The sequence below is a fragment of the Muntiacus reevesi genome, chromosome 3 (genome assembly GCF_963930625.1).
Source record: "Muntiacus reevesi chromosome 3, mMunRee1.1, whole genome shotgun sequence".
NCBI classification, from domain to species: domain Eukaryota; kingdom Metazoa; phylum Chordata; class Mammalia; order Artiodactyla; family Cervidae; genus Muntiacus; species Muntiacus reevesi.
In genome coordinates, this window is record NC_089251.1 from 255195660 (window position 1) to 255221137 (window position 25478).

Sequence of the window (25478 nt, forward strand, 5' to 3'; positions counted from 1 at the left end):
CCTCCTGGGAAATGCCCCTGGATGGAACTTTAGAACTACCTACAGATTGTTTCATATTATGATACTTACAATTAAAGAATAAGTATTTATTTTACAGTGATTTTTCTTTTTAACAACATAGAAAATGTGCAAACATGTGAGTGTTCTAACTTTAATACTGCCCAGCTTAATCCCTGATGTCCTACTGATACAATTTGCCTTCTAAGGTCAAATGTAAATAGCATCACTTTAAAGGAAAAAAAATAAATATTAAATATCTTTAGACATGAGTACGTGTCTGGGTTTAACTTACAGAGGAATTTAATTAAACTTTTAAGTTAAACTCTGCATTTATCATGTTTCTGTATACTTAATGGTACATGGTATTTATTTCAAAATGATTAAGAAATGCCAGATTTTTTGATCCAAAATATCAAAAGGTATTCATCTTTAGATATTAAACATCTTTTTCTCTCCAACAACACATTAATCGTTAAAGGACCACAGAAGTCTCTCCATTTTCTAAGCTGTGAGAGATGTATTTTTTATCACTTCCACTAGTTATTCAGAAAGAAAAATTATAACTCTAAAATAAAACATGCCAAATCTCCCCTTTTGCTTATTTTTGGCTATTACTTGAAATATGAGGTGTTTCCTATTGCATTTTAATGAATAACTAGATTTTATAAATCTATTATCATAAGAAATTTCATTAATTCATGCTTTTATTAATTCAACAACTATTGTTTATGAGTTTATCTCTAAAAAGGTACTTTGCTGGGTGTTATGAAAATAGAGGAAAGATTATTTCTCCACTACAGAACTGGCAGAGAGACATCAGTGCAAAGCAAGATTTTCCAAGACAGTATGTATTTACTGAATATGACTTTTGATAATTCAAAGTCCTGGCATCCTGAACAATATTAATTATTTATTGCATTATAATGTAGAGTATCTGTACCACATAATTTAATGGACTGTAGCCCTCCAGGCTCCTCTGTCCATGGAATTCTCCAGGCAAGAATACTGGAGTGGGTTGCCATGCCCTCCTCCTGGGGATCCTCCCAACCCAGGGATCGAATTCCCATCTCTTAAGTCTCAGTGGCATTAACAGGTAAGTTCTTTACTGCTAGAGCCACCTTGGAAGCCTAATGGAGGTGAAGGAATGCCCAATTTGGTTCCCACATTAATAATATTAGTGAAGTTCAAATGTTTCATTGATTAAAAAAATTAAGTTGAAAAGATTTCTCAAAAGTCAGTAAAGAGATAAATTAAGATAGGAAGAAAAAATCAAATGTGAAATCTACTGTGGGATCTTAGTATCAAGGTGCAAAGGAGTAAAACTACTGTTTTTAATTTTGACTGTGAGTTTTATAATATATGGATGAAAAGAAATGGGTGAATCTAGAAGCCAGTGAAATAGAGATAACAATCATTTTCCTTAGGATATTTTCCCCAAGAAAATAAACGCAAAACTCATTGGCAAGTAGTATCTCAAGTATGTATGAATACTTATTCCAAGTTTCCTTCTTTTTTCCTTTCTTCTTTTCTTCTTTCCTGCCTCTCATCCTTCCCTTCTTTCTTTCTCTTCTCCCTCCTTCCCCCTGGCTTGTTTTGTTTTTGTGAAGCCAGCTTCACCCCAAATTTCTGGAGTTTCTAGACTGCCTGCTGTTACTGTTTATTTGATTTTCTAAGTTTCTCCATGATTAAAAGCTGATTAAGGCACATATTTAGGTGATTTTGAATTATTTGTGTTTGGAAAACATCCTGATACCTCTTGAGATTATTTGAGGTACCCTGAGGTGCTAAAAAATAAAACTGCCCTTCCCTTCTTATGAACAGAAATTTTTATAAATGTTTTTTCAAAAGGATTCAGACAAGCAAAAGAAACCAAAGCTTTTGCTGATTTTGTAACATTGTGGGGAAATAAACAGCATGACCTCTGGATTCTTCTGTTTTCCATTTTTAAAAATAAAAAGACATCAAAATTAAAAGAGCAAGTTTCCCTCAGAATCACTGGTTTCTTCTATTTTATTCTGTACCCCCAAAACATGGAGATCACAATTACAAGCCTAAGTTTTTCTTTGGAAATGTGTTGACTTTCTCAGAAATTTCAAAGAAACCAGCTGAGATAATGGCTCTTCAGGTTCCTTTTCACACAGTTACAGTTTACAGCAAAATTTTTTCACAGTGACAACTTGGCTTCAGTTTGGCTGAAAGATTTTCTGACCAAAACAAAACACAGCAAAACAAAACAAAAACTTTTTCTTTCCCAGACAACATTTATAATGTAATATAATGGTTAGTAGGTGCGCTTTGAGTCAACTGACTTGGGTTAAAATTCAACCTCTACCAAGTTTTAGACTCAGTATCTCCATTTGTAAAATGAGTACAATCATACTTACTTACCCTTATTGGGTAATTGTGAAAATTAAAAGAGATGGGTCTATAAAAAGTTTAGCCCAGCATCAGTTTAGTTCCGTTCAGTCGCTCAGTCATGTCCAACTCTCTGTGACCCCCATGATGAGTATTTAATAACTGGTGTTTATCAGTGCTGCTGGAATGAGAAATGACCTGAGACTCTCTATCCAAACCTTCTCGCATACACCCCCTACAACAGCACAGACATGGGATTGCTTCTCTTACTCTTGAATGCCTCCAGCTGAATCCCAAACCCAGCCAAGGAACTTTCTTCTTTTGTGTGTTAATCTCTCTCTTTCTGCTGCACTTTACCTCCTTCCCGTATCACATCTGTTCAGATACGGAAGAACACTCTGGTGTCACCTCCTAAGTGGTCTCCTTTCTGAGATAATACTTCATCACTTCCTCCCAGTCCTTTCTGACCATGCTGGCCACTTGTTCTTTGATGCTCTTGCATTGCATACTCTGAATCTGGGGAAGATTAAGTCAGTTGGATTAGCTGAGTATTTTCTAAATCCCTCTACACATGAGGACCTGAAGCAGAGAGTATAGAGGGGTAGAGCAGAATTCTAGGCAAGATTTATTTCTAGTAAACAATAATTTCATAACCCCCTTTTCTTCCCAGAGTTGTGCAGGGTAAGCATCTTTATAATAAACAAAATTCTCAGACAATTTTCTGTTCTTAAAAAAATTTCACCATTCTTTTAAATTTTAATTCAAAACAATCCATTTTAAATTGTATTTCAATTATACCACTGCTGTCTATATTGTGGAAATGGATGATTTTAGGTTAGCCATGGACAAGTTATTTTTATATTTATAAATACGATTATATATTAGAAAGGATACTTAATCACCAATCCTTAAGCTATTGTTGCTTAGGATGAGACAAGCTTAAAGTGTGAGTATATTTTAAATCAATATTTTTAAAAGGTGTTAAACAATCATAGTAGTTAAATAATCATAGTTAAATAATTAAGATTGCTGGGAGAAACGTCAATAACCTCAGATATGCAGATGACACCACCCTTATGGCAGAAAGTGAAGAACTAAAGAGCCTCTTGATGAAAGTGAAAGAGGAGAGTGAAAAAGTTGGCTTAAAGCTCAACATTCAGAAAACTAAGATCATGGCATCTGGTCCCATCACTTCATGGCAAATAGATGGGGATACAGTGGAAACAATGTCTGACTTTTTTTTCTGAGCTCCAAAATCACTGCAGGTGGTGACAGAAGCCATAAAATTAAAAGATGCTTACTCCTTGGAAGGAAAGTTATGACCAACCTAGACAGCATACTAAAAAGCAGAGACATTACTTTGCCAACAAAGGCCCATCTAGTCAAGGCTATGGTTTTTCCAGTGGTCATGTAAGGATGTGAGAGTTGGACGATAAAGAAATCTGAGCACTGAAGAATTGATGCTTTTGAACTGTGGTGTTGGAGAAGACTCTTGAGAGTCCCTTGGACTGCAAGGAGATCCAGCCAGTTCATCCTAAAGGAGATCAGTCCTGGGTGTTCATTGGAAGGACTGATGCTGAAGCTGAAGCTCCAATACTTTGGCCACCTGATGCGAAGAGCTGACTCATTGGAAAAGACCCTGATGCTGGGAAAGATCGAGGGCAGGAGGAGAAGGGGACAACAGATGATGAGATGGCTGGATGGCATCACCAACTCGATAGACATGGGTTTGGGGAGACTCCAGGAGTTGGTGATGGACAGGGAGGCCTGGCGGACTGTTGTTTATGGGGTCACAAAGAGTTGGACATGATTGAGTGACTGAACTGAACTGAATCATAGTAGAAGTGATACCTCAAAATCACGAAAGTGATATACAATTGAGTGAAGTTTTAGAAACACTGTTATGGGGTATTGTCATAGCATATAACTTAGTTGCAAGTATTGCAGAGTTTGCTTAGAAGCAATATGGATTTATGAACTCATAAATAAACCACTTACATTGCATTGCTTTAAAAATTCTATTTACCCATATCTAAAAGCAAGCAATGTAAAGTGCAACTGATAATGGAAAAGCATGTCTAACTACACTGAAGTGTTTACGGTTACATGGAATTTTGAGTACTTGATTTTTCCAAAGGAGGATGGGAAAGAACTGTCCTTAGTTTTCTAAGTCCTTGATTCTAAAAACCAGTCTTCAGGGCTGGTAGGTATGCATGCCTGCATGTGTGCTAAGTCACTTCAGTCGTGTCCGACTCTTTGCAACCCCATGGACTGCAGCCCACCAGGCTCCTCTGTCCATGGGATTTCCCAGGCAAGAATACTGGAGTGGGTTAGCATGCCCTCCTCCAAGGGATCTTCCTGACCCAGAGATCAGGATCTTCCTGACGCAGCGATCGAACCTACATCTCTAATGTCTCCTGCATTAAAAATGTGTATGTTACTGAAATGTGAAATCTGTTGAAGAAATTAAATTATTAGTCTTCATAATATTCTGAAGAACTAAATTTCAGAGTAAGAAGAGCTTTTGGAAAATGATGGAGAGCATCTTCGGTTTTGTAAATTGTAAATAATTATGGTGATAAACTTTACAAATATCCCATAGAATTCACATAGCAATGGAGGTAAAAACATAGTTTATAAGGTTGTATGAGTTAAATGAGATAATCTACATGAATGCACAGGTGCCTGATTGCATTTTGTAAACAGTCTACCATTCAACCATAGAACTGTCCTAGATGTTTAGTGTGAGGTTCCCTTATTCTGTGGATACAGACATTGGTGCAGGCCACTTCTCTCACTGCATTTCATACTTAATTTATGCAGATAATGGAGACTTGGTCTGTAGAGAGAAGATGAACATGAGAGTAGATTAGAGAGAAAAGGAGGTGAAGGAAGGAACTCAAAGAAGCCTGGTAACTTGAAGAAAGCAATTGGAGAAAGTAGACTAAAATGGTATTGGATTTATTTTCACTTTTCTTCTCAATCTACAAATATGACTTACCAAATTTTTCCCCTTCCTCTCACTTTTTGTAAAAATGAGGCTAATTTGAGGGAATGAGCACAGCAAGCCCCAGGAGAATATGGCATCATCATGTTAGAATCCTAAAAATAACAGAATTCTAGAGTATGTTCAGCAAATGATTCTTCATTATTTTTAGAACAAGCATTTGACAGCAAATAATAGAAACCAGCAAACAATGGATAGAGGTTTATTTATATATAATGCAGGAAAATGTTCAGAACTGGAATTGTGCCTCCAGACACCAATGGGCATCTAGGTACTTTTCATTGTCCTTAACATCTCAAAGAATTGATGCTTTTGAACTGTGGTGTTGGAGAAGACTCTTGGGAGTCTCTTGGACTGCAAGGAGATCCAACCAGTCCATCCTAAAGGAAATCAGTCCTGAATATTCATTGGAAGGACTGATTCTGAAGCTGAAACTCCAATACTTTGGCTACCTGATGCAAAGAACTGACTTATTTGAAAAGATCCTGATGCTGGGATAGAATGAAGGCAGAAGAAGGGGACAATGAGGATGAGATGGCTGGATGGAATCACTAACTCATTGGAATGAATTTGAGCAAGCTCCAGGAGTTGGTGATGGACAGGGAAGCCAGGGACCCAGTCCTAATCAGTGAAATGTGAAGAATGATGTGGTGGAGGGGTAACCAGACGATCATGTGAGGCTCTTTCTAACCCTAAGACCTTTGTTTCCCCCTTCGACTCTTTCAGGAACTGCAGACAAGCAGCAAAGGACAGAAGAGATGGGACTAGACGGAAAGCAGCAGCGCTAAAGGAAGATGCGATCAGAAGAGAAAAGGGGTATCTTTGAATGCTTGTCTGAGAGCCACCAGAACAGAATTGTTTCAGTTAGAAATACACATATACTACATGTATGTATAGTATGCATGCATGTAACAGCATTAGCATTGTAGCCAATTGTTTTCTCTTTTGACTTCTTAGAAAAATGGTCTGAAAACTGGTGATAAATTTTTATCCTTTTAAAATTTAAAAGGAAACCTTTAAAGGAAAAATTTCCTCCCACAAATCACCAATCAGATAATTTATCTAAGCATTACAAGTTTCTTGCCTTTAAGTGATGCATAGCAGATTTTTCCCTCTACAGTGATTTACATGACATGGTATTAAATTCTCTGGAATATTGCCCCTGTGTTCTGAAGCAATAATTATTTTCTTTTTCTCCTCCAGGTGCAAAATGGGTTGATAACAAACAGAAGCTGACTTAGTGCTGTGTTCCTACTTGTGCTTGGAAAAATACCAACGCAAAACAAATACCCATCACCACCATCACCTCCAACTCCATCGTCATGTGTTATTTTCTTTCTCCAGGACTGCTCTCTGAAGTACTTTCGATATTTTATACATAAACATTAACATGCTTTTCATAAATTGTTCCTTCATTTTTTTTTTTTTTTTTGGCTAATCACTGATGCTACACTATTTGCCAAGTTCTTTTTCATTTCAATTTATTTCTCTCTATAGCCAAAAGTGACATCTTGAATTTGAGTAAATTTTAAGTGATTCATTTTTAGTTTCTCTATTTCTGGAATAGGGGCTTCCCTGATAGCTCAGTTGGTAAAGAGTCTGCCTGAAATGCAGGAGACCCCCGTTCGATTCTTGGGTCCAAAAGATCTACTGCAGAAGGGATAGGCTACCCACCCCAGTATTCTTGGGCTTACCTTGTATCTCAGCTGGTAAAGAATGCACCCGCAACGTGGGAGACCTGTGTTTGAGCACTTGGGTTGGAAGATCCCCTGGAGAAGGGAAAGCCTACCCACTCCAGTATTCTGACTTGGAGAATTCCATGGACTGTATAGTCCATGGGGTCGCAATAAATTTTCTCTTACAATAAGGAGGCTTTTAAATATATTTTCTTTCTTGTTTTTCAGATTCCATTATATTTATTTATTCCTTTGCTTTTCAAATGCTATTGATTTTGATTCAATTTATTTCCACAAATATATATATATATATACATACACATATTTATTGATAGTCTACTACATACAATTCAAATGTCAGTTATAAAAATGAGAAGGCTTCTATTGTTGCCATCCTGCTAGTAACTATACGCTCAGTTCCTTACAATTAATAAAGTGGCCTCACCTGTTTTTCAGCTAATAATCACATTAAATATGTACGATGGGTAGGATTCATTTTACAGAACAGGAAACTAGAGTCCAAAGAAAGTGACCCTAAATGAACCAATGGTCCAACAAACTCTTACGGTCTGTTTGAGAAGTTGTAATAGTTTTTAGGATGAAAAGGCCTATCCTCCTTTGGAACCATAGGTTTTTATGTTTTCTTATAGTGCTTTATAGATTGACTTAGAAGTAAGTTTTCTACATTTCATACACAAAGCATATGGGGATACTTTTGTTGAGACGGGGGCAGGGAAGAAGGACCTGAGTTTTACTTTGATGCTTTGACATTGACTTCAAACTAAAATGACCTATGGCCAATAAAAAAGAAAATCTGAAACTCTTTTTGAAGTATTTGGCACATTTAGAAATCTTTTCTATGTTTGCATGTGCGCTTAGGCCCTTAGTCAGGTTGGGCTCTTTGAAACCCTTTGAACTGTCGCTCACCAGGCTCCTCTGTCCATGAAATTCTCCAGCAAGAACACTGGAAGGGGTTGCTATTTCCTTCTCCAGGGGATCTTCCGGACCCAGGAATCGAACCTGCGTCTCCTGCACTGCAGGCACATCTTTAGCGAGCGAGCCATCAGGAAAGCCCTTCCTATGTTGGAATTGTTCAGTCACTCAGCTGTGTCCGACTCTTTGAGACCCTATGGACTGTAGCACACCAATCTTCCCTTAAAAAATAGTCTTTAGTATCTTACAAAAAAAGGGTTTGCCAAGTTTATGACAATCCTAAGTACAATCTACTCTTAGAGAAAGAAAGACATCAATCTTTTTAAGTTGTTCCTTTTTCTTAATTTTTAATAAATTGTAAAATAAAAATAAATTGCACAAGTTGTTATTTTTTATTATCAAATTATCTTTCCCCATCTCTCTTCCAGAATTTGAGGAATGATAATTTTTCACATACCATCGCCCAGATTATATATTGCAAAAAAAGTAAAAATAATGTAAATAATCATAATTACCACAGACCTAAATGAGTAATTATAGAGAATATACTATAGATATTACAGTATTGAAAAAGCAACATGCTGCTTAAGGAGGAACCAAGCAATATTCTAACTGCTTCTCTCCTCAAACTAATTGAGGAAGGAGTTGCGCTGGAATTTAAAAATCCATTTTTCTCAAAAGGAGTGATGGGATTCAGGACACACTACCCTCAAATATGGCACCTGGGCATACTGAATATTTTAAGTTGGAGGATTTTGAGAAAACAGAAAAAGGAGGCTCCCTCTGACCTTCTCGCTGTCCTTCTCCACTGAAACAGGCTTAAAACCCTCATGTGAAAGGTGTCCTCCCTGGACCTGGGGAGAAGGATCCTTGTCTCTGAAGACAAAGGGACCCTCCGAGGAATCCAAACACACAGGCCTTAGAGGTTTCCCCCGTTTCCTCTGTTCACCTCACACTTCTTAACCTGTCATATTCTTCCACGGCTGTCCATTCTTCATCAATCCTAGCAAAAAAACACTCAGATCTGTTTCTTTGGATCTTCATTTCCTTATGAAGATTCCTGTGTCCTTCAAAATTTATATTAAATGTACATGTATACTTATTTCCTATTAATCTGTCTTTCCTCTGCTACAGTATAACTATAACCTCTGCAACGGTATAACTATTAATCAGAGCAGTGGAACAATAAGAACTTTGCAAAAATTACTTGCAGATGCTTATAGATCTCTTCAAGAATCATAGGAGAATATCTTCTCTCCTTTATATTTTAGAGACTAGCACTTGTCAAGGCATTGCAGTAATTGGGTATTTTCCCATTACATTTCCCCTGCAGCGTAAGTTCTGTAGATGTGTTTCCTTAATCGTACTAATCACAGTACCAGATGCTGCTCTCATCTTTCTTCTTTTGCCCTAATGGGACATAGACTTCCTATTTGAGATTGTCACTTATTTGTTATATTTGTCTGGTGTTTTAAACATTATTGTTGCTGTTGTTTAGTCACTAAGTCCTGCCTGCCTTTTTGCAACCCCACGGACTATAGCTTGCCAGGCTCCTCTGTCCATGGGATTTTCCGGCAAAGAATACTGGAGCGGATTGCCATTTCCTTCTCCACGGGATCTTCCCAACCCAGGGATCGAACCCATGTCTCCTGCATTGGCAAGCAGATTCTTTACCACTGAGCTGCCTGGGAAGCCCATAAAAAATATGCATATGTGTACAACTGTGTATGTCCATGTACATAATGTAACCACACTGAAATAAAAATGCAGCTTTTTTAAAGGGCAAAAAGAGATTTAACCCATTTGCTATTAAATTATGCACACAGAACTAAAACTTCTTAAAAATAAATATTTCCCTAAGTTATTGTTTTCAAATTATTTTCTAAGAGAAAGCTAGGTGGGAATGGAGGGAGAGACCCAGAATGAACTAGACAAAACAAACAAAGGCGTAGGGCTGTGGCAGAGTGGGAGGCGGAAGAGGAAGGACCCAGAGAGCGAGCCCAAGGCAGAGGCAAGACCAGCTCCTCTTCTCGCCCCTCCCTGACCGCACAACGTGCTCTTAATAAGTTCCTGTCCGCACCTGCCAAGTCATTTCCTGCTGAATGCTCTTCTGCACCATGGCTATTTCTAGCGGCCCTCTTGTCTCCAGTGTATTGTAAGATTACGGTTTCATTGTTGACTCACTTGGCTCCTAGGAGGCATCTGACTTACCACATTTAGTGGACACATCTGCTCTTCTCTCACAATCTCCACATCATCAAAGTTCTCCTCCCTTTTCTGTTTCCACCAAAGAGAGCATTTTTAAAAATTTTGTTAATGAGAAGTTTGCCTGCAGGATTTTTGGTTTTTTTTGAGAAACTGCTACTGTTGCTTCTAAGTACACTTGGACTGTCAAATCATGTGTTTTATTTAACACCCCATTCAGAAAGTCTAAAGGTTATAGTTATTTTATCTTTATACTGATGTTTTTCAATATTTGCATTTTATAAAGTTCCTAAAATTGAATATGCACATATATCAATATTGTTACTGTCTATATAGTTCAAACTGTATTTCAATATATTTATATGTAATTTTGCTTTTCTAAAAAGCCAAGGACATAAATGCTGACCTCTATTATAAAACAGGTGGCCTACTCTTCACATGGAACAACCTCTCCATCATGTGGACTTTTAGGATATTGCTATTGGAGTAAAAATCCTGCAACTATATAAGCAATAATTAATTTTAAAAGATTGAGGTGGAGCTCCTTATAGTCTTATTTTTATAGTTTGTATTATTTCAGCTTTTCTATATGTCAGTGGATATTCTCAGCACCTTACATGGGCCATTTCATGTAATCATTCCAGTAATTCCATAAAATAGTTACTCTTACTATCTCCATTTCATAGGTGAGAAAATTGAGGCCAAGATCACAGAAACTGTAATTAACAAAGTCTGAAATTGAACTAAGGGCCAAATTCAGTCTTTGGATGAGATATTTCTTGCCTCAGGTCTTCTACATAAAATTCAACAAGAAATAACAACACCTGGATAAAAATAAAATAATATTAACTTCTGTTAATTTAGAACCAACAATGTGTCAAGTACAGTCTAAGTCCTTTAAATGTTCTTCACTGTTATTTTGCCATTCTACCAGTCTCTCTGATGCCATGAAGTGATGGGACTGGATGCCATGATCTTAGTTTTCTGAATATTGAATTTTAAGCCAACATTTTTACTCTCCTCATTCATTTTCATCAAGATGTTCTTTAGTTCCTCTTCACTTTCTGCCATAAGGGTGGTGTCATCTGCATATCTGAGGTTATTGATATTTCTCCCTGTAATCTGATTCCAGCTTGTGCTTTCTCCAGCCCAGCATTTCTCATGAGGTGCTCTGCATATAAGTTAAATAAGCAGGGTGACAATATACAGCCCTGACGTACTCCTTTTCCTATTTGGAACCAGTCTGTTGTTCCATGTCCAGTTCTACCTGTTGCTTCTTGACCTGCATACAGTTTTCTCAGGAGGCAGGTAAGGTGGTCTGGTATTCCATCTCTTGAAGAATTTTCCATAGTTTGTTGTGATCCACACAGTCAAAGGCTTCAGTGTAGTCAATAAAACAGAAGTAGATGTTTTTCTGGAACTCTGGTGCTTTTTCAATGATCCAACAAGGTGTTGGCAATTTGATCTCTGGTTCCTCTGCCTTTTTAAAATCCAGCTTGAATATCCGGAAGTTCTTGGTTCACATACTGTTGAAGCCTTGCTTGGAGAATTTTGAGCATTTCTTTGCTAGCATGTGATATGAGTGCAATTGTGTGATAGTTTGGCATTGCCTTTCTGTGGGACTGGAATGAAAACTGACTTTTTCCAGTCCTGTGGCCACTGCTGAATTTTCCAAATTTGCTGGCATATTGAGTGCAGCACTTTCACAGCATCATCTTTTAGGATTTGAAATAGCTCAACTGGAATTCCATCACCTCCACTAGCTTTCTTCATAGTGATGCTTCCTAAGGCCCACTTGGCTTCACATTTCAGGATGTCTGGCTCTAGGTGAATGATCACACCATAGTGGTTACCTGGGTCATTAAGATCTTTTTTGTATAGATCTTCTGTGTATTCTTGACTCCTCTTCTTAATATCTTCTGTTAGGTCCATTTCTGTCCTTTATTGTGCCCATCTTTGCATGAAATGTTCCCTTGGTATCTCTAATTTTCTTGAAGAGATCTCTAGTCTTTCCCATTCTATTGTTTTCCTCTATTTCTTTGCACTGATCACTGAGGAAGGCTTTCTTATCTCTCCTTGCTATTCTTTGGAAATCTGCATTCAAATGGGTATATCTCTCCTTTTCTCCTTTGCCTTTAGCTTCTCTTCTTTTCTCAGCCATTTGTAAGGCCTTCTCAGATATCCATTTTGCCTTTTTGCATTTCTTTTTCATGGGGATGGTCTTGATCCCTGCCTCCTGTACAGTGTCACGAACCTCCGTCCGTAGTTCATCAGGCACTCTGGGAGGTTGGACTCAGCAATCTGCAGTTTAACAGGCCCTCCAGGTGAGGCTGCAGCCTTCTCAGTGTTGAGAACCAGTGGCGGAGCCGGCCCTGCTAAACTGCTCCTGGGGCTGTGCCTGGGTGCCAGGGGAACTGGAAATAATCACCTCCCTCTTCCTCAGGGTAGCTGTGCAGGCCCCGGGGAAGCTACATCTCCAGTGGATGACAACAGTGGCATCAGCAGCCTCACTCTTTCCTGCTAGGGTACAAACTCTTCCATCTGAAAAAAAAGCAAGTGTCAGAGGCCAGGGGGCCTAGTTTGATGGACCACTCCTGTCCCCCGAGTTAAGAATGGCTTTTACTTTGTCTTTATATTTGCTTTTTACATTTTTTAAGGCTTGTAAAAATAGGAAAGGAAAAGAGGAAGAAGAGGAGGAAAGACAGTGTTATGGGAGCGGCCTGCAAAACCTAGAATATCTACTTCCTGATTCTTAACAGAAAGGGCTTACTGACCCCTGGTGTAAACAGGGATAACTGTTTTGGAGAAGAAGAGTGGTAGTTCCAAAGAATGAATTAAGGAGATTTAATATAATAATGGGCTTCCCTGGTGGTTCAGACGGTAAAGCATCTGCCTGTAATGCGGGAGACCCAGGTTCAATCCCTGGGTTGGGAAGATCCCCTGGAGAAGGAAATGGCAACCCACTCCAGTACTCTTGCTGGGAAATTCCATGGACTGAGGACAGTGGTAGGCAGTCCGTGGGGTTGCAAAGAGTTGGCTACAACTGAGTGACTTCATGTACGTACATATGTAAGATACAAAAATCAATATAATAACAGAGTGCAGAGAAGAAAAAGTGAAAAGAGCTGAAAGTAGAGAAGCCAAATGTGGAACACATGTGAGAAGGTAAAGATCTAAACCATGCAATGCTCTCTTGATAGAAAAAAGGAAATGGGTCATTAATGCTTATAGAGACAACATAATTTTCAATCAACCCAAGTGCTATGTCATAGCAAGCTTCTCAACAACTGAAGAAATCGTAACTGTGTCCAGTTTAAGAGTTTATAGGACAGACTTTTGGACTCTGTGGGAGAAGGGGAGGGTGGGATGATCTGAGAGAATAGCATTGAAACATGTATATTATCAATTGTGAAACAGATCGCCAGTCCAGGTTTGATGCATGAGACAAGTGCTCAGGGCTGGTGCACTGGGAAGACCCAGAGGGATGGGATGGGGAGGAAGGCGGGAGGGGGGTTCAGGATGGGGAACACATGTAAATCCATGGCTGATTCATATCAATGTATGGCAAAAACCACTACAATATTATAGAGTAATTAGCCTCCAACTAATATAAATAAATGAAAAAAAAAAAAAGAAGAGTTTGTAGGGGTTTGGTTTGCTTTAGTTTTGAGGGAGTAGAACAGTGTTGAGAGTGTGAACTCTGGAGCTCTTGTCTGGTGTGGTGGAAAAATTGCATGTCTAAGTGCTTGGTAGGTATTTAGAATTATCTCCATAATATTTGATTAACATATAGAACAATGATATGTATAGAAATCAACCAGTTATCTTCCTAAAAGGCCAATTAGAGTTTAAAAGTTTCGTATGGGCCCTGAGATTCTTTGTCTCTAAGAAGTTTCCAAGTAGGGACCACACTTTCAGTAGCAAAGGTCTGGACTGAATACCACTGGTTATCTGAAAAGGAAAAATTTAAGGTCACATATTAAGCATGGGTAATAATTCCTCCATCCAGAGAAATCAAAGCGCCTTTTCTGCTGTAATACATGATTTCATTGGTCACCCAAGCATACTTGCCCCTGCTGTTGGTCGATAGAAATTCTGCCCTCTCAGAGTGGTAGCTTTTAGGGACAAATACCTAGAGAGAATAAAGAGTAGGATGGAGTAAAGGTTAGAAAAGGAGAGTAATGGATAATGTGAGTGGAGAAGACAGGTCTGATCCTCTCACATTGGCCAGAGACAGTCTGTCTAGTGGTTTAGGGGGTCACACTCAGACTTCAAATCCAGGGTCCTCAACTTAGCTGTGTGAGCTTACACAAATGATTTACCTTCTTCTGTCATGGTTCCTCATCCAAAGATGGAGATAACACATCCTCAAAGAGCAGTTATAGGGAATAAAAGAGATAATGTAAGAGATAATATAATGCAGCAGTAAGACTATAACAAGAACTAAATAATTGACTCTTTAATTATTAGAGATAAAAACCTATCAGCCTGAGAGGCAAAGGAAGCTCGCCAACCATCACAACTGGTAAGGAAATAACCTAGAAAATTTATTAATGCTACTAAAGGACAAATAGTTCCCCAAAGAGCTTAAATATGCATATTGGTCCATATATAGAATTGGTGTCTTAAATATTTGGAATTATCTCTGAAGAATGGACAGGGATGGAATGTGGCATATCATTAGGTGTTTGTTTTTTGACTCTAAAGTATATATTTTCATTATTGTTTAAAGCTTGTGCTAAATGCTGGATAAATTTTGTGATATTTAAGGAGAGCAATTAAACAGAGGACGCAAGGCTTTATGTATCTTCTGAAGGAAAGATGTGTTTTATACTCACGTTAAACAAAATTAAATTATTTTCGAAATTAAAATATGACCTTCAAAAGCTTTTTGATAGTAGGTGAAAATTTATCGTGGAACCATATTTAAAGTAGAAAGTTAAGAATCATGTATGTATCTGATGATTAGATGAATTTCTATATTTTTTTATAGAGAATGCTTTAGCATCATGAAGACACAGCCTAAGAGGTGACACAAACTGAGCCAGTTCCTCTTAACTGAGTTAATTAAAACTCTCTAGGTCTTTACCGTGACACTCTTTACTTCTTTTTTTTTTTTTCTCTAGTATTACCTTATTCACATTATTCTTCTTCACAGAACTGTCTTCCCCTCTGTGCGTCTGCCGCAGCCTATATAGATGCAGTGGAAAGAAAAAGAGGCCTCTGCTGCCAGAGAGCTCTAGAACCAGCTGCAGTCTGGAGACCCACATAGCCTTAGACAAGGCTCTTTCTCTGAGACATGATTTCCTTACTCATACTGATCCCCATTTTACCAGATGATTGAGGATTAGAGATAACATTTGTTAAGTGCTTACCTGGAGCTTGTATATAGAAAATAGGCAATGAATATGAGCTTTTGTTTATTATTTGTTATTGAAATGTCAACTCATGTGCCATCCATTTTTGGAAGCCCTGAAGATAAGGGCAGTGTTTACCTCCTTTAATATCCAGAGGGGGGCATTTTATTTGTACCTGATTACTTTATATATGGCATTTTAGTTATTTATGTGTATAGATTTGCTCCTCTATAAAGTAGGAAATTTCTAGAGTAATGATTCAGCTTTCCAGAATCCTATATGCACATGCATCTAGCCAGGAGCACACAAATAATAGGTGCAATAATACATGTTCAAAGAACATTTCTTTCACTGAGTGAAAATCACTTTCTGATAGAACTCATATCAATTTTTAGGATGATGTACTTCTGGTTTTCCCTGATTTCATCAACTTTATAATGCCCTACCAAATCGAATTGTATCAGGCACCAAATGGCTCACAATATTTTCCCTCCAGTAAGATTTATTTAACAATCATATATAATAGGAAATATGGAAAATTACAGCAGAATAAAAACACAAGAATTGTAGCTTGTCATGTTAAAAATTAAATAAAAGAGATACTGCTTAAATAAAAAGGCCTAGAAATTGTTAGATATATGTTGGGTAGCTGAAGGTACAATGCTAAGCAAAACATTTAAGGCTCAGGAGTCAAATTTATCCATCCTTCTCATCAGGATGGATTCAACACCATGTTGGCAAGAAGGGATGGGCAGCACTACCCTCCCTATAATTTCCTGCTAATTAAGACAAGTCAGTAGCTGTCTTAATGGGAGGAAGGAGGAAATAAGGAAGATACAGAAGAGAGAAGTAAAGACAGGAAATGGAAGGAGGGAAAGAGGAAGTGAGACGGAGGTTAGTTTAAAAAGAATAAATGCATCAACAGCATGACAACTCTTCTGAAGGGATGGAGCATGTTTTCTTGGATCCCCTGGAAGTTCTGTCATAGTGCCTTATAAGTTACATAGCCTGGAAAATTAGGTTAAAACCCATATACAGAAAATAATGACTTCATTATACTCTTATATTGTTTTAGTTATAAAATCTACATATCTTAAAGTATTAATAGGAACAAAGTGGACATGTTTCCTATAACAGTTCAGAAGCAGTGTTTCCATTTATTTCTCTGTTGAGAGATTCTATACCTTTAATGAAAGACAACTGGCTCAAATAGGAACAATAGTAATTAGACTTCCCAGACAGTCAGATTCTATTTTAAATGCAGAATATTTTCTAGTTTGTAAATAGCTACCTTATAAAAGACATTAAAAGCAGTAATTGCAGTTTCTCCATAAATAGAAATAAGAAATCCATTGTTAAAGGACAAAAAGTCACCATGATGTACATATCTATAAAATTTCCCTGCAACACATCATTATAGATCAATCTTTACTGCTTACATTTAAAATATCAATTGCATTATAATATCTACGATACAATTCAATTATTTATCTGTGTTGTACATATGCTTTAGGTGAAACAAAAGCTAAGGACCTTATTCACAGAACATTTAAAAGCATCTTATACACAGTCTATGCACAAATATATCTTAAATTAGAATAATGCATACCTAATATGCATATAGAATATGGCTTACACATGAAAAGATACCTAAGTTGTGAGTTATAAAATCCCACTACTTAGACTTAAAAGCTTCTGATTGCATCCATTCTAAAATATTGCTTAGCACTGTGGAACCCAGGGAAGAAGCAGGTGCGACAGAAAACTCATTAGGATGGACATATCCACCTTCACTTTCTTCTTTAATTGATGACTACTCTTGATCTTTTCCATCTAATTTCTACCTGTCACAAAAACAAATTCATTTGGTCTCACGATCATTGAAGAGTTTGTACAGTGAAAATTACACCACCTACTTGGGCTTGCCCTTTCTTGGCAGCTAATAACAAATAAAGGTAGTTCTTCAATTTGGAACAAAGGCAAGGCTCTGCACATGCTCAGGCAAAACATGACAAGGAAGCAGTCTCCAATGGCTGCAGTTTGTAGTAAAATTATAAATTCACATCAAACAATGTTCTCTGTGCAGAAGTGTGGGCTTCCATTTTCACAGACAGTTTTGAGTACACACACACACATATGCGCACACACACACACACTTCTTGTCACTCATCCCTTGACCTGTAATACATTTTGTTACATCCTGATGAGATTAACACCCCAGAAGGCAAATCCCATTCTCAGTTCTAGTGTCTGTCTCCAACAAGGGCTGGAGGTTCTTGTCATCTTGGATCATAGGTCTTGCGTGACTTGCATTGTGATAACCCCCATGTGGGTGATGCTAATTAGCGCTTTGCAATAACAGTGGTGGATGTAGGCTGGTTCACTGCTTTCAGGAACAGGTTTCGCTGTGGTTTCCCCGCTTGAGAGTTCCAATGAAGAGTTCGTCAGGTCACAGAGTCAGGGCTCTGATGCTTCATTGTTGTCTTAGGACTTCAACTACAACGTCTGAGCAGCCCCTCTTCTCACTTGGTTTCCATGTATTTAAAACAACAGGGCAATCTAAATAGCCTCAGAGCTGCAAAAATATTTTTCTATAATTTTGTTTTTGCTTTCGTTTTACTTAGCAGCTTGAAAGTTTTGTAGTTACAGCACTCTGTGTAAAACAAAGCAAGAAAGTAAAATTTTAAAATGCCTCATGTTCTCTACATATATTGCATAGTCGCCTATGTAATAACTGGGTTGAAAGTGATAAAAGTTTGAAAATGTCCAACTTTTGCCTTAAAATTTCTCTGGTTTGATTGAAGAAGGCCAAATTGTGGAGAAAGAGCAATGGCAGAAGCCCTGGCCAAAATCTCTGATAGCAACTTTGAGTGTATTTATGTGGCTAGAAATCCTAGCTCAGAATTTATGTTTGTCTCTTATGTGAGTTCATAAAATGGCCTGTTCTGAGTGTGTGTTGAAAGAGGAGAAAAAGATTTGTGAACAATTGAGGATTTAGAATATTTTAGTGCTGTTTTCATTATCCTGAAATAAAATCCAAATGAAAAGGAAGATCATGTTTTAGTCATATATAGGCATCAAATATTGTGTGGCAATTTCAGATTGAACTTTACTGACCTCACAAAAATAAGAGATTTATCAGAAAATGATAGATATTCTTTTTATATCAGTTGGAATTTCTCTTCCTATCTCTTTTGTGTGTATATGTGTGTGTGTGTCTAAAGTTTGGATGGAGGTTATGGAGAGAAATTGTTGTTAACTAATATAAGTTCAGTTCAGTTCAGTTCAGTCACTCAGTTGTGTCTGACTCTTTGCGACTCCATGAACTGCAGCATGCCAGGCCTCCCTGTCCATCACCAACTCCCAGAGCCTACCCAAACTCAGGTCCATTGAGTCAGTGATGCCATCCAACCATCTCATCCTCTGTCGTCCCCTTCTCCTCCTGCCCTCAATCCTTTCCAGCATCAGGGACTTTTCAAATGAGTCAGCTCTTCGCCTCAGGTGGCCAAAGTATTGGAGTTTCAATATAAGACAATATCTTAAAAATTTTTAATATAGAGCTGGTTTTTAAAATTTCTATCCACTTTGTGATTTGATTTCTACCCGCAATTCATATGTAAACTATTAATCACAGTCACCAACTCTGGAACTGTTGATAGGATTAAATATAAGATTTCATCACAGTGCCTGACACTGATAGTTGCTTTTAGTGAAACTATTAGTATCGATTAAAGAATCTTACAACTGACTCAAGAATACTGGGAAATGATTCATCTTAAAAGCTAGCCATGTTTTTTTTTCTTTTTTTTTCATGGTGCAAGGTTCTCTTTATTGTGATGCTCAGTGGAAAACATCTGTAAAATAGCTCACTGTAGTGGTGACAGCTGCAACCATGCTAAGGCACTTTCACTATATAAAAAAAGGCAGAGTTGGGAGTTCTGTTCATTCCTTTGTGACTGCAATGGGACCTGAATTCAGAGCTTTTTAGGCATATATAGCTTTTATATAGCTTCATGATTTCTTGTGAATTTGTTTCCTTTTAAAAAAAAATGCCTTCTTTGCCATAAGTAAGTCTAAATGCAGCATATACAAAATGGTTATGGTTAATCACATTTTAACTTCATCGAGTTAAAGCAACATTTGAGGTGCTACTAATAACATCTCGAAGACTTGATATGGTACCTGCAGCATTTTTTCTTGCCTCCACCATCAAGCCAATAGCAAGACTCATTTTTATACTTTTTAAACAGACATTAAGACATCTCCACTATAAAAATACATTCCTCCCTTCTAATTCCCTTCTAGCTGCTTGCACCTTCTCTGCCCAAGAGAGTGGTTCTCAACTTCAGTATATAGAAATTGCAACAGATTGAATTATCAAAAATTCAGATTCCTAAGGCATCACTCCGAGAGTTGGTAATTTGGTAGACCAAAGGTGAGCCCTAAAAGCTGAATTTTTAAAAAGATAATCATTGCTGCAATGTCCATGGATTTTAGCAAATATTGATGTTGTTTTATAATATGTACTTGCTTTGTTATTATCACCCAATGTAAACACTCATATTTCCTACATGAAGTAGAAAAGGAAACTAGTATAAAAAAATTCATATTTCTTTTATGAAGTAGTAGAAGAAAACAGAATTAAACCTCCCCATATTATTATTTTTAAAGGACTAAAAGGTCTCGGTAAATATAATTTTTATTGATGAGTAAGTCAAGAATCCTTTGAAAAGGTAAACTTAAACAGTAAATATTTAAAGCTTACCTGTTAAGGGTTTGCCTCAGAAAATAGAGATTTAAAAGAAAAGAATCCAAAAGGACCTTTAAATAAGATAACTTTGTTTCTAATGATACTCTCCAAACCATCCACTTCAGAAATAAATTTTTCATCTAAAAAATAAAATTACCTCCCATACTTATAATGAAAGATGTCTTTAAGGTGTTTCAAACCTATGAATGTGTCTCAGCATGTTTTTCTTCGGCATTTACTAGATCTGAGTTCTTATGCGGATCAGGTTCACCTGAAAAATAAGCACACAAACAACAAATAAACAAAAACAAAATAGACTTGAGGGGGGAAAACCTAATTAGGTCAGGAAACTGAAGCAATCAGTAAAACACTGAAGACTAGATTTTATAGTGGATCTGTGACACATTTCTTCAAAGATACCAAGTACTTTCTTTTCAGCCTGTGGATTTATAGAGTATAAAAGTCATCTTCTGGTGGTTATACAAGTTTGTGAAGTTGAAATTTAATCTGGGGATACAGAAATGAAACAGATGAGACATGTTCAAGCATCTATTAAATCAAACATAAAAATTATGCATGCTTTTCCCAAATATTTTTAATTGAAATATATTCTTTCAAACAAACCCTCTAAAGTTCATTGTCTTATATCACACATTGCTTAGTTGCTATGAATTTTAAAAAATGAGTATAAGAGAATGTAATGTTTAAGATACATCATCTGTCAAAACAAGCTAATGGAATTTATAATCTTAGAATCACTCAGCTTCTATATAAACTTTGAGAGAAAAGTAGCATGGAAAATGTTCCATTTCTAGAGAGGCTGCAGAGAATGTATAAAAAATAGAAACACAAAGCAAAATGTACAGATAAAAGAGAATTATTATGTGAGAAAGTTAAAAATTAGCAGAAGTTGGTTTTTGAGTCAATTACTCAAAATACTTTGATATTTCAAAAAATAGTCATAGTCATATATGATAGAATGTTCTTTCCATCTAAAATTTGATTGAAAATATGTTGGCAATTAAACTTTGCACCAGTTGATTTTGAGATTGTTTTTCCAAGATATATTGTAAGACTGCATTGTCTCAACTGCAATAGATTTTTACTGAGTTCATAAAATTAGTGAACATACAGGAGTATTATCACAAAACAAAATTAGTTTGTCCTTTAGTCTCTTTAAAATACTTAGCAGGGGACACTTATCTTCTGTCCCAGGTTCAATCTTTTAAGTAGTATCAGGACTTTTCCAATCATTCTTAGATAATAAAAGCATTGTGTGATCACATTAAATTGCCAGTGTCTTAGGTCTGGCCACATACAACATACATCAACCTTAAAACAGATAAAACTTCTTCCCAACCTTGGATTTGTTGCAGAGCCTAGAATTTGTGGTGATGGGGGGTGGGAGAGGAGAGTTTGATTGATGTTTCTTTCTTTCTTTATTCTTTTAAGCTCAAGCAGGCAGGATTTATGAAGCAAGCAGCAAGCAGAGCTGCTTGTCCTCTGTCAACTGGCTAGCCTGGACCCCTGAGCTGGAGCAAGAGAGGGAAGACTAAGACCACCACTGCAGGATGGCTTTGGATTCACTAGACCTGGCAGGTGTATAGAGCTGACCACTCAGTGACCACATTCACGGGCTCTCCAGGGACTTCTTGCCAAGGACCACGCTTGGAGACTTCTCACAGCCTTGGCATGGACACATGTTCCTTTACAATGTCCACAGCCCCTTGAAATTTCTTAGTGCATCTCCAGATTCTGTCTCCTGAGGCCCTATCATGCTTCCAAATAAAGATACGCTACATTCAGTTCACATGAAGCATTCTTTAGGCCTTTATTCCTATAAATTAGTTGAGGAACGGCTGAAATCTACATAGCTTCCTCTCCTTCAGCTTATCTGTCATCTTCTAACCTCTTATATCTCTCACATAAAATACAGATTCCATTCCCAATATCCCCTTTACTTCAAGCTCTCCAAGGGTGAAACTATCTTCCTTTGATTTGAGGTGAAGAGGGAAGAATTTCTATACCTTTCCCAATAGCAGAGAATGCATTAAAGAACGCTTCCTCACAAATCCTATTCTAACCATCAACAACCTGACCTTTTCAATTATTTGAATTGGGTGATGGATATAGGCATCCTATAATTGACTTTTGGATCTTCTCTGAAGTTTCTGCTTCTCAAGTCAATGTGTTTCTCACATTTATCATCTAGTCTTGTCTTAAACTTCTGATTTAAATCTTGCTACTTATGACTAGATTAGAACAGAACAAAATAGAACAGAAAAAAATAGAACAGAACAGAACAGAGTGGAAAAAAAGATTGAATTAAAAGAAAGAAATATAAGTAATTAAGTAATCCTCTCAAAATTTTTGAGAACCTTTTACAGTGGACAAAAGACACTGAGGTTTACCAATAATCAAATGCTCTTATTTCTGGTGGATAAAGAGCTCACCAGTAACAAAAGAATGGAAGAGGAGTAAAATAACAAATGGTTAAAACACAGCATTACAAAAATGTTACATAGGCTACATCCCAGAGTTATTCCATAGACACAATTAGGAAAGTAGCAATTTAAAACTGTGACCAACACAAGACAAGACTTTTGTAGCCCTGCGGAAAAAAAATGTGTTCCTTGACACTGTAAAATTCCAGATGTTTCAGGGGCACATACATAACATTACCAGTCAATTGCATGTCAGCCAGAATGCTTAGGAAAATACTGAATTCAGGTCTTCAGCATATTCAAATCATATTACTTTTAGTTAATAAATCTTTAGTTATAGAAGGTTTTACAACTAACTTGGATAATACTCTTTGAAAGTGACTCGTAGGCTTTCATGAAAAGAGAAAGCAATATCATTCTGAAATATGAGATATCATTGTCAGAAAAGAAGAAATTATTTGCATTTTTCAATTTATCGCATTCATCGATTTTAGATAAATTCATCACATTTTAGATAATCTTCACGACCAAAGAGTGGTCTGTGTAAAAGACCTTCTAAGAAACATCCTTATAATGCAAGGTCCCACACAGTTTTGAATTGTCCCCTCTTTTAGTTTGGTAAAACCTATGATTTCCTTAAAATAAAATTCACAAATAAATGAAATACAGAGGATTTCATTTATATCAAATATAATTATCAACATCTTCAAGTAATCCTTAAGATATGACACAGTAACATATGTGTTTTTTCATTAATTCATTAAATAACAAGGTCTAGCTGCAGGTCTATCATCTATATAATTCTGAAAAAATAAGATCAAAGGATACTATAATGTTTCTTCATGAATTTAAATGTTATGAAAATATTGATGATTCCATTGGTGACAGGCTTCACCAATGGCTCAGAAGGTAAAGAATCTTCTTGCAATAAGGAGACATGGGTTCGATCCCTGGGTCAGGAAGATCCCCTGGAGAAGTAACTGGGAACCTACTCCTGTTTACTTGCATGAAAAATCTCAAGGACTGAGGAGCCTGGCGGGCTACAGTCCATGGGACTGAAAAGAATGGGATATGACTAAGTGACTAAGTCCATTGGTGACAAACACAACTATCACAAATGTTACTCTGTGTATTGTTGCCTATAAATGAAGGAAATTCTAAATTTCAGTTATAGGTTAGTAAAAAAATCACTGTCCAAATGTACAGACTCCATCCATATAACCTGGGTTAAAATATTTGACCTGGTCTAACTTCATTTTATGGGTAAGAATCAGTCCCAGAAATCAAGTGATTTCCTTCAGTGTAGACCAGAAATTTTAATAGATAAACTGAAGTCAAAATTATTTACTTTCAAGTTACTATTATTTCAAAGAAACCCATAAAGTGATCTTGGAACTTCATTTTAGTAAAGAGATTTTCAAGTTCACATACATAGAAAGCTACACCTTAGGAATGAATGCAATGGGTTTGCTCAAAGCAAGTGCATAGAAGCTCTTTTGATAGCCAGGAAAAAAGTAGTGCAAGTAAGGAAACATAATTCTGTTAATCTCAAAGAGCTTTTAAGTGTCATCTAAATGTTGAAATTTGAAAAAAAAATAATTTGTAAAAGGATGGAAATATGGTTTTTTCTTTATAAACATAGTGTAAAATCGGTGGGGTGTAGGGAGAGGAAAGTGCTCATAGGAGGGACAGACCTACCCAAATAAACAGAAATCCTCTAAATTTAGCTGATCTAAACTCAGCCTGAAATCTGAGCTCACTATTATATTAGTAACTCTAATATAATACATTAGCCTCATAGATGATAAAAACAATACTTGCAGGGAATAATGTAAGGCATGTGATCAGCTGGGTATTAGAGACTCCAGTTGTCCAGTTATGGGCTTATTGAACTCTTATTTAAAAAACAATCTGCTGGGATAAATTACTATACATTGAAAACAGAACAAAAACAACACTTTATGAACAACTGCTAAGTGGTGGGCACTATTTTAAGTGCTTCATTCATCTTAATTCCCTGAATCTTCATGGAAAATTATAGAAAGAGATGTAGGTTGAGTCATCTGCCTCAGGTGTCAAGGCTACCTAATGGCTGGATCTCTCTGACAAAGTCAAACCAGAATCTTGCCCTCTAGCTTCACCATTTCCCAAACTACAATCATTAGCATACCACCTTCACCATTCCTGCTGTATCTGTCATTTATGCTTAGTTACTAATATTCTTTTACACACAGACTTTAAACCTACTCTCTTTTCAAAGATTGGTTTTGTCCTAAATAATAATACCCAAAGAAATAACAGACTGGTTTTAAATAGGAAAAGGAGTACATTAAGGCTGTATATTGTCACCCTGATTATTTAACTTATATTCAGACTACATCATGAGAAACGCTGGGCTGGAGGAAGCACAAGCTGGAATCAAGATTGCCAGGAGAAATATCAATAACCTCAGATATGCAGATGATGCCACCCTTATGGCAGAAAGTGAAGAAGAATTAAACAGCCTCTTGATGAAAGTGAAAAAGTTGACTTAAAGCTCAATATTAAGAAAACTAAGATCATGGCATCTGGTCCTGTCACTTCATGGCAAATAGATGGGGAAACAGTGGAAACAGTGACTGACTTAATTTTTCTGGGCTCCAAAATCACTGCAGATGGTGATTACAGCCATGAACTTAAAAGATGCTTACTCCTTGGAAGGATAGTTATGTTCAACCTAGGCAGCATTTGAAAAGCAGAGACATTACCTTG

General features: G+C 36.9%; 1 protein-coding gene across 3 annotated transcripts in view; it reads right to left on the bottom strand.

The window, feature by feature from the left end:
• Positions 1-16664: 16664 nt before the first annotated feature.
• PDE1A (phosphodiesterase 1A) overlaps positions 16665-25478 on the bottom strand; it is a 285493-nt gene continuing 276679 nt past the window's right edge. For 2 of the 3 annotated variants that reach the window (XM_065931885.1, XM_065931883.1), the window contains exons 14-15: positions 20441-20554; positions 16665-18186 (exon numbers count right to left, since the gene is read on the bottom strand). In XM_065931885.1, coding sequence (XP_065787957.1) covers positions 20484-20554 — 71 coding nt within the window. In that variant the 3' untranslated portion in view covers positions 16665-18186; positions 20441-20483. The remainder of the gene's footprint in view (positions 18187-20440; positions 20555-25478) is intronic. The other variant, XM_065931884.1, reaches the window with a different exon arrangement.